Raw genomic sequence first — 14,165 nt, 5'->3', positions numbered from 1 at the left:
TTTATTTCCGTAATCGATTGTGCGCGCACGTATCCAGCAAGTAATTTTCCTAATGTGTGCATGAGTTGCACCGGATCATTTTTTCCTAATCCAAACCAATACTCCACAATCACCTCACCTCCTTCTCCCCAGCCGAAACCCACCTTCTTCCCCTGCAAAAAAAATCAGAAACCAACTCCCCCACCATGCCTCCTATCCCATCCAACCACCCCAACACTCCAATAAAATAAAATAAATTCCAAAACCCATCTTATAAACCCCCATTTTCCTTCTCCTGTTTCCAGTTCCCTTCGGCAGAGAGAAAGACAGCCATCTCCTCCACCTTCGGCCAATCCCCTTCCCACCACCGGACTCTACCATAACCACCGCCCCACCTCTCCGCCACCTCCATTTTCCGTAGACCACCGAGCACCAACCGGGCCACTACCTCTATCGCCACCCAAGCATCACCACCGTAGTCCATCTCTTCACCACCGAACCGCCACCACCCGTAGCTCCTCCGAGCCACCTCCTCCGTCCCTCCACTCTCGGCTCCCCTCCAACCATCACCACCGTGGGCCACCTTCCACCACCTCCGGCGCCACTAGCCCATCCCAGTCAGGAAACCCACCTTTTAATCAATCCTTTCGAGCTCTGAAATCAGCCCCATTCTGGCTCCGAAACACAGCTTTGTTTTCTCTCCGAATGGGCCCAAAAAGTCTTCTCGTTCCGGCCCCGGTACTAGCTGCAAAACAGTCCGCAAAACAGCCACAAAAACAGCCGAGTTCCGTCGCCACTGAAATCCCTCCGAAAATCGTATCACCGGACGAGAGGTAGTTCGAAACTCGCCTCCCTAAATATAAATTATAGTCCGTCTTGATTGTTTCGTGTTTCGGTATGATAATAACTAAACCGGACGTCGCCGGCCGAGTTCGGGCCGGAAACCACTTTGTTCGAACACTGCCCCGTTTTGTTTAAAAAAAAAAAAAAAAGGGAAAAAGAAAAGAAAAGAAAGAAAGGCAGCCAGCCGCTGGGATTATTGAAATGTTTTGGAAAAATTACAGTTTGGTCTCTCAAGTTGTTTAGCTTATAAATCTAACTCTAGTGTATTGGAGTCTATTAATATAAGTCCCAACATTAATTAGTTTCGAGGCGATCTTAGTTTGGTTGTAAATGCAAATTTTTCTAATACCGTCAACACCCCGAGATGATTAAGAGTAAACGTGAATTTTAGCTTGGAATAATAAAAGAGAAAATAAAAGGAATAACGTAATTTGTTTAAATCGCATGATTAAATTGAACGTATGATAAATTAATACGTGTTTAGCTTTATCGCATGATTTGTTATTATCGCGAATTTAATTGCTGGTAGCCTATGAGCATGTTTCGATAAATGTTGCACTGTGAAATGTTGTTGTACTGTTAGATTGAACAAATAGGTTCATGGGTTGGTTGCGATGTACGGACTTATCATCTTAGACATTGAAATATGATTAACGGAAAATTGAATAAAGTGAGAGACTGTGATTGGGATTCCGGACAAGGAATCCGGGGATTGAATTGTTGGAGGTTGATTGGTGGTGATCTGTTGAAAGCATGGATTTACGAACCTTGGCTACGGCATGGTGGTGATCGGCTCTCGGATGTTTGGGACGGGACATAAGGGTGGTATTGTGCTTGTGTCACAACCCGGGCTTGAATGTGCTCGCGTGCGCATCCGGTGAAGTTTTATCCGAACTTATGGTCGCGGATGGGATACCGGGTATATAACTTAGGTATTTTTCATCCGGATCTGGAAAAGGGGAGTCGGACCACACCAGTGCCTTACGCCAGAGGTTATGGGTAGGAACGGATCTGTGGATAAGATCCGAGATTTCACATAGGTTAAAGGATAGTAATGAAAGAAAAGTTGATTGTTCTCTTTTTATGTTATTTTTGATGCATGACAATTATATTCCTATTGCTTGTAAGTTATGGGTTCGGGTGGGTTTTGGCTACTGAGCGTCATCGCTCACGGTACTATGTTGCCCTGGTAACTCGAACGCCAGGTACCGAAGACGGAGCAGAAGTGTCGTACGATTCGATCGAGTTCAATCCTATTGAGAAAGAAGCTGAAAACCTTGGTTTTCGTGCGCATAGTCACTCTGATTAATTTAAGTCTACTTTATTTTGGAAGCTTCTAAGTTTATTTGGATATTGTAATATTTTGATTTATTCGAAACGGTTGTAAAATAATGACTTATGCTTTTGAACTAGTGACGTAGTAAATTTATAAATTTCTTTTGTGAAAATAATCTTTTAAATATTTTATTAATGTCTCCGAATTTTCGGGTCGTTTCAAATGGTATCAGAGCTTTAGGCTCAAAACCTCGGCCATGGGTAGAATGGGTAGAACCATAAGATAGTGGTCCGTTGCACAAATGATAATTGAGTTTAAGTTTACTGTCCCAAATTGGGCGAAATTCTGTCAAAAGAATCTTCGGATTGAAGAAAGGTGCGGAATTGGCAGTACAGCCGAGCTGGGAATTTTTGAACAATTGGAGGATGACTTAAATCAAGAATCGAATGTGGAATTTAGAAACTCGAAAACATTTTGGTGTTAGTAAACCTTTGCGGCCCGTTCTTGGATAAATATTTTTCCCACGCTCTTAAGGGACGAGAGCGGAACCTAACACCGAGTATAACCCCACTAGGCGCGGCAAAACCGCACCCTCCAAACTTCAAATTTCAAAATTTAAATTTCAAATCTTTTCCCCCCACAACACCCTTTTTTCCGCCCCTATATATATCACGCCACCACTTCCATCTCTTCATCTCCCTCACCATCTTAACCCCTCCAAATCGCTATCCTATCATACCGAGCCATGGCAACCCGACGACGAGGATTTCCGGAAGACGCCGTGTTCCGAGAAATCGAGCAAGCCGAACTAACCATGACAATCCAAACCCTTTGGATGCAACTCTTCATCCTCATCTTGTTTGGTGCGGTACTTACAATAGGCATGCCACGGTGGTTCGCCGAGAATAACCGTCTCAACACCTTCTGGTACTGGACTCTCGTCGTGGCCGTCGCACTCGCAGCGTTCATAAAAGAATACGAACGTCGTTTGCGCCAAGCGTTCGATGAAAGATGGTAAGAAATCTCGAGGAGGGCGAGACCGAGGACGCCAATTAGGCATATCGTAGGCCGACCTAGGAGCGATTGTAATCCTTCGGGATATAGGATGTCGGAAACTAGGATCATTTCTGTCTGTTTAAGAATCTCCTAAGTTGTACTCTTTCTATGTTGATAATAAAAGCCTTATTGCGATTACTATTTGTTCTTATATGATATCTTTGGTATTAGGATATGGTCCTGATAGCCATAGTTGTATTTGTGGCATTAGGGCAAAAAGGAACCTTTTGGTAGTAGTAAGTAGGATATGCTTATGATTGTATCCCTCTTTTATCTATGAAAAGCTCGCTTTATTTTAAAGAGTACCGTTGCTTACTACTTGGAAAACTACTTTCAATTCTAGAAGGAAAATGGAGTATTTGCATGTCACTGTATAGAAAAATTCAATTTTTTTTTTTTTCATTCTTGCAATTTCAAAATCCTTTGCAACGAATCCGTAGTAGAAACCCTTTAACAATTTCGCATGAACACTACTGCCGACGCCGCCCACGTTATCAACTTGTTTACACCAACCTCGAGGTTAACGCAACACGAAGCCCTATGTGATACCGAGTAACATGGAGGTCATGCAAGTTCTACAAGCGATTGACACATCGACTATTTCGACACCCCAACCTCAAGCGTCGTAGACCCCTCGAGAAAGCAGATAGATCAACGAATAAAATCATGATGTTGTCAGAGATTCGAAATCATCACCCAGCTATATACTATGCAAACTACATCCAATGAAGGCACCATCATAGTTCAAACAGATCATGAAGAGCTCAAGGTCATGAATATCTGAGAAAACAGCAACCATTCTCTTGCGATAAGGTTTTTTTTTTTTTTTTTTTTTTAAGGGGGATAGACGAGCTATTGACGATTATTCATCTAAGTCTCCATTCTCATTCAATCGATTGTATCCTAACTGCTCGCTACCTTCAATCTCTCTTGGCTCTTCTTAAAATTACCTTCATTATGACTCTCCATTGTTAAAGCTTCAACTTCAACTAAAGCTCAAATTGTTGAACTCCTTGTCTATTCCAAGTACCTAACTCTCGTGACATTTTCTTTTGTGAGTTGGGTATTCCTAAAGATCATTTTGTTCCAACCTTTCTTAATTTGATTTAAAGTCAACAATATACTCAATTATGAGTATAACCTTTCTGACCCATTGAATACTGCATGTTTGGAGCAATCCTCGTTTATTTATTTTTTTTACCAGCGTACTATCAGCTATCCACAACCTTCAATTCTTTTGATATCACAACAAGATGTGTCCGATCTTACAAAACTCTGATTCCGTAAACGTAGTTCAATCTTCAATATTGGAGTTGTCAAATCCTTGGACGCACTTATTATTGTTATGTTTCACTTTCTTTGAGCTTTGTATCATGCCTTGAGCTAATACGATTCAATCATCGTTCTATTAGTGACTTTTTCTATTTTTGGATTCGAAAGTCATTGTTTACTCTTCACTCGTGCCCCTTATTTTTCCTTTCTTTTAAATAACTAGAGTTAGATGCTTGTTTTGGAAACGCATTCGGCCAATGTGGTGCAAAATAAATATCTAGTTCGGTTTCATTGTCGGACCTTGTAATCCTTCAGGACTTATTGCGGTAGATCTAAATTTCTTAAAAAGAACCCACCTTATTTATTCCATTGCAATGTTTTGAAGCCCAAGTACTTGTTCGTTTCACTCGCTTGCTAAATCTTTAATCAACACTATTATTGCAATGATGGAACTTTTCAATCCCAAATCATTGAGTTACTTTGGTTAACTTAATTCTCATTGTCCTCATGTTCCAACTCCAACTCAAACCTAATTGAACCTCAATTCATGGAAGATGAACTATTTGTACTTTCTATTTGGTGCTATGACCTTTGGACATTTGGCTCATGTTGAAACCTTTTGAACATTTTTGTAATCTTCTCATCCATTTTGGAGAAAAGTATCATCTGTCATCTAAGAGGTAGGGAATCTTATAGCAGACTCTACATCAACGAGATTATTTGATTGCACGGAGTGCTGGCATCTAGAGTTTCTAATCGACTCTCCCGTTTCACCTCAAACTTTTGGGGAAGCCTGCAGAAAGCATTGGGAACAAATATCAGCCTGAGCATAGCTTTTCACTCTCAAACTGATGAACAATTTGAGAGGACGATTCAAACCCTGGAGTACATGCTTCGAGTTTTTGTTGGATTTTAAAGGGAGTAAGGAGAGACACCTACCGCTGGTGGAGTTTGCCCATAACAACAGTTACCAAGCTGGTATCGGGATGGCCCCCTATGAAATACTGTACGAACGACCATGCTGATCGCCCAGCTATTGAATCGAGGTTAGAGGAGACGTTTTGCTTGGACCTGAACTAGTCCGAGAAACTATCGAGAAGGTAAAGGTGATCAGGGAGTGACTTTTGATTGCGCGGAACAGACAAAAGAGTTATGTTGATAAGAGAGTGAGGCCTTTGATGTTTAATATGGGAGACCAGGTGTTCTTGAAAATCAAGCCGCACTGTGGGATCATCTGATTTAACAAGAAAGAGAAAATGTTGCCCCGCTACATTGGTCCATTCGAAATCTTGAAGCAAATTGGAGAAGTAGCCTATCAACTCGTTTTACCGCCGTAGATCACTAAAGTTCACAACCTTTTTCACGTCTCCGTGCTATGGAAATGTATGACCCATCCCCACCCACGTGTTCAATTAAGAGGAAGTCAAACCTGGATGAGGATACGACTTTTGAAGAACAACCGGTGGAAATTCAGGATCATGGAGAAAAGTTACCCGAGGACGAACAATCAAATTAGTCAAAGTCCTATGGAGACATCGAGGACTGGAGGAATTAACTTGGGATCCCGAGGACGCAATGGAAGCCAACTATCTGTAACAGTTTCAAATCCAAGGTATATTCTAATTTCGAGGACGAAATTATTTTAAGGGGGATAGATTGTAAAGACCCGGTATTTTTAATAAATAATAATAATTTCCAAAACAAAAATAATATTTTGCTCGTTATTTTATTTAATGCAAAAAAAATTATTTATGTCGTCACGCTAATTTTATTTCCGTAATCGATTGTGCGCGCACGTATCCAGCAAGTAATTTTCCTAATGTGTGCATGAGTTGCACCGGATCATTTTTTCCTAATCCAAACCAATACTCCACAATCACCTCACCTCCTTCTCCCCAGCCGAAACCCACCTTCTTCCCCTGCAAAAAAAATCAGAAACCAACTCCCCCACCATGCCTCCTATCCCATCCAACCACCCCAACACTCCAATAAAATAAAATAAATTCCAAAACCCATCTTATAAACCCCCATTTTCCTTCTCCTGTTTCCAGTTCCCTTCGGCAGAGAGAAAGACAGCCATCTCCTCCACCTTCGGCCAATCCCCTTCCCACCACCGGACTCTACCATAACCACCGCCCCACCTCTCCGCCACCTCCATTTTCCGTAGACCACCGAGCACCAACCGGGCCACTACCTCTATCGCCACCCAAGCATCACCACCGTAGTCCATCTCTTCACCACCGAACCGCCACCACCCGTAGCTCCTCCGAGCCACCTCCTCCGTCCCTCCACTCTCGGCTCCCCTCCAACCATCACCACCGTGGGCCACCTTCCACCACCTCCGGCGCCACTAGCCCATCCCAGTCAGGAAACCCACCTTTTAATCAATCCTTTCGAGCTCTGAAATCAGCCCCATTCTGGCTCCGAAACACAGCTTTGTTTTCTCTCCGAATGGGCCCAAAAAGTCTTCTCGTTCCGGCCCCGGTACTAGCTGCAAAACAGTCCGCAAAACAGCCACAAAAACAGCCGAGTTCCGTCGCCACTGAAATCCCTCCGAAAATCGTATCACCGGACGAGAGGTAGTTCGAAACTCGCCTCCCTAAATATAAATTATAGTCCGTCTTGATTGTTTCGTGTTTCGGTATGATAATAACTAAACCGGACGTCGCCGGCCGAGTTCGGGCCGGAAACCACTTTGTTCGAACACTGCCCCGTTTTGTTTAAAAAAAAAAAAAAAAGGGAAAAAGAAAAGAAAAGAAAGAAAGGCAGCCAGCCGCTGGGATTATTGAAATGTTTTGGAAAAATTACAGTTTGGTCTCTCAAGTTGTTTAGCTTATAAATCTAACTCTAGTGTATTGGAGTCTATTAATATAAGTCCCAACATTAATTAGTTTCGAGGCGATCTTAGTTTGGTTGTAAATGCAAATTTTTCTAATACCGTCAACACCCCGAGATGATTAAGAGTAAACGTGAATTTTAGCTTGGAATAATAAAAGAGAAAATAAAAGGAATAACGTAATTTGTTTAAATCGCATGATTAAATTGAACGTATGATAAATTAATACGTGTTTAGCTTTATCGCATGATTTGTTATTATCGCGAATTTAATTGCTGGTAGCCTATGAGCATGTTTCGATAAATGTTGCACTGTGAAATGTTGTTGTACTGTTAGATTGAACAAATAGGTTCATGGGTTGGTTGCGATGTACGGACTTATCATCTTAGACATTGAAATATGATTAACGGAAAATTGAATAAAGTGAGAGACTGTGATTGGGATTCCGGACAAGGAATCCGGGGATTGAATTGTTGGAGGTTGATTGGTGGTGATCTGTTGAAAGCATGGATTTACGAACCTTGGCTACGGCATGGTGGTGATCGGCTCTCGGATGTTTGGGACGGGACATAAGGGTGGTATTGTGCTTGTGTCACAACCCGGGCTTGAATGTGCTCGCGTGCGCATCCGGTGAAGTTTTATCCGAACTTATGGTCGCGGATGGGATACCGGGTATATAACTTAGGTATTTTTCATCCGGATCTGGAAAAGGGGAGTCGGACCACACCAGTGCCTTACGCCAGAGGTTATGGGTAGGAACGGATCTGTGGATAAGATCCGAGATTTCACATAGGTTAAAGGATAGTAATGAAAGAAAAGTTGATTGTTCTCTTTTTATGTTATTTTTGATGCATGACAATTATATTCCTATTGCTTGTAAGTTATGGGTTCGGGTGGGTTTTGGCTACTGAGCGTCATCGCTCACGGTACTATGTTGCCCTGGTAACTCGAACGCCAGGTACCGAAGACGGAGCAGAAGTGTCGTACGATTCGATCGAGTTCAATCCTATTGAGAAAGAAGCTGAAAACCTTGGTTTTCGTGCGCATAGTCACTCTGATTAATTTAAGTCTACTTTATTTTGGAAGCTTCTAAGTTTATTTGGATATTGTAATATTTTGATTTATTCGAAACGGTTGTAAAATAATGACTTATGCTTTTGAACTAGTGACGTAGTAAATTTATAAATTTCTTTTGTGAAAATAATCTTTTAAATATTTTATTAATGTCTCCGAATTTTCGGGTCGTTTCACATGTAATGATGAATATTGTTGATCGATGAATTCTCTTAAACTAAAGTTACTAATTATAATCGCATGTCCGAGTCATCAATTTTCGCTCGCCTAGCTCGACTAATTTTGGGGACTTTCAAATTAACGGTTCGGCAAACCCTCCGATTACTCCAAAGTTTGAGGTGTTTGGCCACCTTGTTATGATTGTGTGACATCATAAAAGGCAAATACTTATTATTTTTTTCATTCCTAGTACCTGGCAAAACCCTAGGGTTATTCTTAAAGAAAAGTTATGCTTGGATGTTTAGCTTAGTTTGTAAAGGGAAGGTTGATATACTTGAAAGGCTAGGGCAACGAAAATGAAAGTTACTGGCAATGCTAATTAAAGGCATTGAACCAACTGGAACTAGCTTAGTTGGTCAGGCCTCTTGTACTCTTTCTATTTCTTTTTAAATGCCCGTTACGGTTCTGTGTATTATTTTCAATGGTTTATCTCTCGACGTATATTATGTTTTATGTTTTTAGAAATATTGTCTTATAGAAATAATTGAAATCTATCAAATATGATCCACAATACATATTTTTAACAATATACATTGAGAGGAGATATAGCAATTGAAAATGGCACGTAGAACCGCAGTAGACACTTAGAAAGAGATAGAGAGAATATCTCACTAAAGTCAGAAGTTCAAATCTTGTGTGGGTGTTCTTCCGGTCCTTAGAGGGTTTTTTCCTTTATTTATTTATTTCTACCCTATAATGGACTTCTTTCTTGTATTAGTTGAATTGTTGGGCTTGATTGTCTCGTGACTCTTACAATTAATGTAGTATCCCGGATTCATTCCTTCATATTCATATTCTCCTATGATATAGTAAATGATTTCTTTTATCAATGGGAAAACAAAAAATTTAAGGCGTTGGAGTTGTAATGTCACAATCGTTTGTCCCTCTAAAAATAGGCCAGCTTTGACTTTGGATGTGATTTCTTGTTTTGATTTTTTTCATTCCCACTTGGATAATAATATTTCTAATAATTTGAATAGAAGTAGCTGATGCGTAGATTCGTGAAGATTTTGATTCCTAGTAGTTAGATTCCTCACTCAAGGCAACCAAACATGCTTAAAGGTGACTAAGGGGATTTTTCCATTAACCAATAAGTTGTGGACCATAATTTTTTTTATTTTGTCTTTATTCAAATTTTTTTTTTTTGCGTTTATTATTTTTACGCCAAACTTCTATGTAATATTAGTTTGTCAAGAATCGAAAAAGTAAAAAAAAATATGACTTTTAGATAAGTATTTTGAAAAATATTCAAGGAAAAGCTCAAAAAGCCAAAATTTTAAACAATTTTTTGAGAGGTTTGAAATAGTGGCCAGAAGTGGACAAACATATAAAAACCCAAAACCAAACCGGCCGGTCGGTTTTTCCAATTAAGAATCAGAATACTAACAACGTACGTTTAAAAATACTACTCCTAACAATGTTTAAAAATTCGGTTAAAAACAGTCCTGATCGGTTTGGCTAATTAACCATCGTGATCATATTGCCATCCCTACTCAACTGTGCTCCCATAATCTAACTGCGTATTGAAGTTGCAACCTTCTTTCCAGTACTGTTTCTAGATTTTGATATGCTGAAAGTAAAATAAAATCCTATTAGTCTATTACAATTAGGGGCCATATTATGATTTTCTTTTCTCCGTTATTCACTTTCACTCTACTATGAGGTTACACTTGCAATTGGATCTCGGATTTATGGAAGGAAAACACGATATAAAACCAAACCAAACCAAACGAAGTGAAATGAATCGGATAAATGTAGTTTTTTTTTGTCAGTGTCTAAACCGGGTTAGTTTGGGACAACACAACAAAAAGAGAAAATGATGGCCCAATACGTGTTTTGATAATTAATACCCGCCAATGACATTTTCAGTATTAACAAATGTTCTCAGCATGTCCTTAGCGAATATTAATTATCAAAACACGTCATTGACCTCATTTTCCCCAACAAAAACCACGGCAGTGAGACTAAAAAGTCAGGTCTAGAACCCAAAGCCCAAAATGGTGCGGCCGAAGTTTTCTGGGCCCAGAAATCTTCTGGATTTGGTGGACAAATACAAGAACCCAAAACCCCAAAATGGTGGCCCAGAATATCAAGATGTATCATCCATGTCAAAAAAAATAAATATCAAGATGTATCAAGCCCTGGTGTTAGTTCTCTGGATTTTATTTATCCCCATTAAGTTACCTATTGGTTAATTATCCGCAGGCTAGTATATTGTTGTTTAACATCGTATATTTGTTTCAATACTTCAATCAAACTTGTTTTCTGTTTTTGTGTTTAAGCTTCGATAGGTGCACTTTAGCCTGCCTTCATCACAGTCTAAGATCGATCACATCAAATTTTTTTGCCCCGACATCCAGTGCTATCAGATAACAGACCATAATAACCACTTTGATCAGATTAAGAATCTGCATGATTGCTGAGATCAATAGGTAACTTGAAAGGGAGTTGATTACAAGAAGAGCCACTTGAGGTTGATTGTGGCTCAATAGGCCAGGACGGCATTCAGTCTCGGACCTTCACACATCAAGGCGAAGCAAGGGATAATCTATTTCGAAGAGAACGGGCAATCAATTTCGGGTATAATTCCTTGAGGAGGAATTGCCGGGGCAGTGGATGAAAGGCTAAAGGTGCCTCCTGTGTCACTACTAGAGGTTGGCGTATTCAAACTTGGCACCCCACCAGGAAGGTAATTTTGCGGATTTAGGTAATTTTGAACTACAAATATAACACTAGTATCTGTACAATTACATTAGTTTGGTTCTAGAAATCACACATGAAGTTAACGTCTCTATTATTGATGATAACAGTGTGGAAAAGATATTAAAGAAAACTCACCAAACGGAGCTTAAAAGTAATAGTAATCCAATTTACTGGTGCATGCGAGACGGCTTAGATTGCATCTCAGTCGAACAACTTTGAACGATCAATATCTGTTCAGCTGAGATGCAATTTGAACCGTCCATTTCTTGGCATAGACGGCCAAGATCAGCCCAACTTCCTTATGGGACAGCATGCACCCTCAGTTGTTGCATATTTGAGATCAAAATTGAGATTTTTACAACATTATCCATGACAATATGAAATGTTCTGTTTGTACACAGCAAGATAGTCATACAAAAGTTACCCTCAGCATTCTACTCAGAAACAGAAGAATGATAATGACATTAACAAACAGACATATATGCAATAGGAAGAAGGAAAAAAATCAGCTGATCGAGCCATCATCAGAATCTCTAAGCTCTCTCCTCAATCCTCACCGGAAAACCGCCTTCCATCTTCGACGTCAGATACGATACAAAAACCGGCTCCTTACCATCCTCAAAAGCCGGCACCACCCGAAACCGCCGAAAAACGCCCGCGACCACCCTCTTCATCTGTAGAAACGCCATCTCCCTCCCCAAACAAACCCTCGGCCCCGCTTGGAACACCGGGTACGTGTAAGGATCCCTTCCCACAAAGTTCCACTTCCGTTGATCCGCCACAGCCGCGTCGTCTCTCTCCAACCACCTCTCCGGCTTAAACTCCGCCCAGTCCTTCCCCCAGATCTTCTCCGACCTCCCCATTGCGTACGGATGGTACGCCACCGGCGTACCTTTCTTCACGAACGTGCCATCTGGCAACACATCGTCGGCGATAGCTTGTTTTCCGTCGACCGGCACCGGCGGGTACAGCCTCATGCTCTCGCTCAGCGATGCGTGGGTGTAAACCATGTCCTTCACTTCTTCGAAAATCGGAGATTCAGATTTTTCGTAAATCTCTCTGAGAATTTCTCCTTCTGCGTTTGGGTTTTTGGATACTAACCAGAAGAACCAAATCAATGCAGCTGAGGTGGTGTCGCGACCGGCTAATATAAAGCTGATGACTATATCTGTTACGAAGTTTTCATCGGAATGGCCAGAGCTCAAGAATCGAGATAAAAGGTCGAACGAATCGAGTTCTGATTTTTCATTCAGTAGATGTTTCTTCTCCTTAACTAATTCCTTGGCGAATTCCCTGACTCCTTCCACGGCAATTCGGAGATTCTGTTGCAAAACATAGACAAACAAAACGTTAGAAATTTTGGCAATTCAAAAAGTTAGGAGTATTTTTCTATTTCACTTTCTCATAAATGCATTCTAAAATTGTCCTTTACTGTATTTTGAAAATTGAGTTGAATTGGATCACCTTTTCTGATCCAACATCGAGGCAGCGTTTAGCTTTCCACAGCAGAGGATGAATGGACTGGAACCTCTGGCTACTGATTCGAACCGCATCTTCAAAAGACTTCATAAATTCCACCTGCGGCAGAGAAGGCACCAACGACGCCGGATCGTACCCGAACGCGATCGCGCACACATTATCGAACGCGAACCGTTGGAAAATGTCCTGGAGATCAAGTACGGTGTTGCTGTTGGCGGCCGCTGATAGGATCGGTACCAAACGGTCGTTGAGCTCCGTGTCAACCACCTGTTCGACGAATTTCCGTAACGACTTGGTGTTGAACTCGTGGCTCGCGACTTGTCTCTGAAACTTCCAGCTCTCGCCGTCGGTGTTGAATATGCCGTCGCCGAGCAGGTCGGCTTGGGTCATTCGAAAGAAGGCGCTCTTAGGGTACGTGTGGAAGTGGGACTTGAGAATGTGCTCGACGTTGGAAGGGTTGGCCGTGAAGATCTGGGTGCGGCCGAGGGGGCGGTGGAGGACGAAGGTGGAAGTGGGTGAGCTGGATAATATTTCCGACATCCAATCTAATCGGTTCCGTTTCCGGTTCGCATAGATTGAGAAGAGAGAGCCGACGATTGGGTATGATGCTGGGGTTTTATCAGAAGTAGAATTTAGAGGGGATTTGGATGGGAAAAGGGTGGTGAAAATGGAACTCCATTTGATGATGAACAAGAAGAGGAAAGGGAGGAGGAAAGAGAGGAGAGTAGTAGAGAGCTCAAGGTCTAACATGGCCGGTGTGGATGGTTTTGGAATTGCAAGTTTGAAGAGTTGATGTGCTTGAAGAATGGGGATGGAGGTACAGGGGTATATGTAGATGGTCTCGATTCAAGTCAAGACGACATTAAAACAGATAGGATAATAATGATTTCGTCAAAGGGAGGATATATGACTGTCTGGTCTCTAAACATTCTATTGGCTTGTATGATGTGTTCTCTTCAGTTTCTTACTGTATTTGGTTTCTTGCGGGAGGAGGTGTATCAAAATCTCGATTTCTATCAATATTTGTCTCTCAATCACTAAAGTTGTAGCCATATAATTAATCAAGTGTATTTACATAGTTAGCTACGAATGAAACCAGGATTTTTTTTCCATGAGGTGCCATAATATAAATAACTCTTTTTTTTTTTTTTTGTATGTCAGTTAGGTGTGTGCGGGCCAGGTTAGTTTATATGCACCTTGACTTATCGTGTCCCCGGTTCGATCAAAGGCATGTCGTCTACGCCGAAATTAGAAGATTAAAAAAAAAATTACTTTCTTGCAAAGTCAAACCCTAAACAATTGTGGGGTTAGTGAGTTCAAATCGAAAAGACTCGTTATTAATTCATATTGTTCATTCCCAGTTTAGGAGCCATGCATGTATAGGTTTAAAATTAATTTAATACAAAAATTAGTACTGTAGTAGATAAT

The 14,165-nt window shown here is 41.0% G+C and overlaps 1 protein-coding gene across 1 annotated transcript; it reads right to left on the bottom strand.

Moving 5' to 3' along the window:
• Positions 1-11,591: 11,591 nt before the first annotated feature.
• On the bottom strand, positions 11,592-13,633 carry LOC131320627 (cytochrome P450 94A2-like). The gene is made up of 2 exons (XM_058351376.1): positions 12,723-13,633; positions 11,592-12,580 (listed from the first exon to the last, which is right to left on the bottom strand). The coding sequence occupies exons 1-2, from the start codon at positions 13,485-13,487 to the stop codon at positions 11,792-11,794; spliced, it is 1,554 nt and encodes a 517-aa protein (XP_058207359.1). The 5' UTR covers positions 13,488-13,633; the 3' UTR covers positions 11,592-11,791.
• Positions 13,634-14,165: the final 532 nt, after the last annotated feature.

This window comes from Rhododendron vialii, chromosome 3a (assembly GCF_030253575.1).
Source record: "Rhododendron vialii isolate Sample 1 chromosome 3a, ASM3025357v1".
Classification (NCBI taxonomy): domain Eukaryota; kingdom Viridiplantae; phylum Streptophyta; class Magnoliopsida; order Ericales; family Ericaceae; genus Rhododendron; species Rhododendron vialii.
Note: the sequence above shows the minus strand (reverse complement) of the source record. Positions and strands in the feature narration are given on the sequence as shown.

Bases quoted from the DNA above. Each gene is read 5' to 3' on its own strand.
- LOC131320627 (XM_058351376.1), bottom strand. From the start codon at position 13,487: ATGTTAGACCTTGAGCTCTCTACTACTCTCCTCTCTTTCCTCCTCCCT. The intron at 12,581-12,722 runs GTGATCCAATTC...GTTTTGCAACAG, and splicing joins TCGATGTTGGATCAGAAAAG to AATCTCCGAATTGCCGTGGA.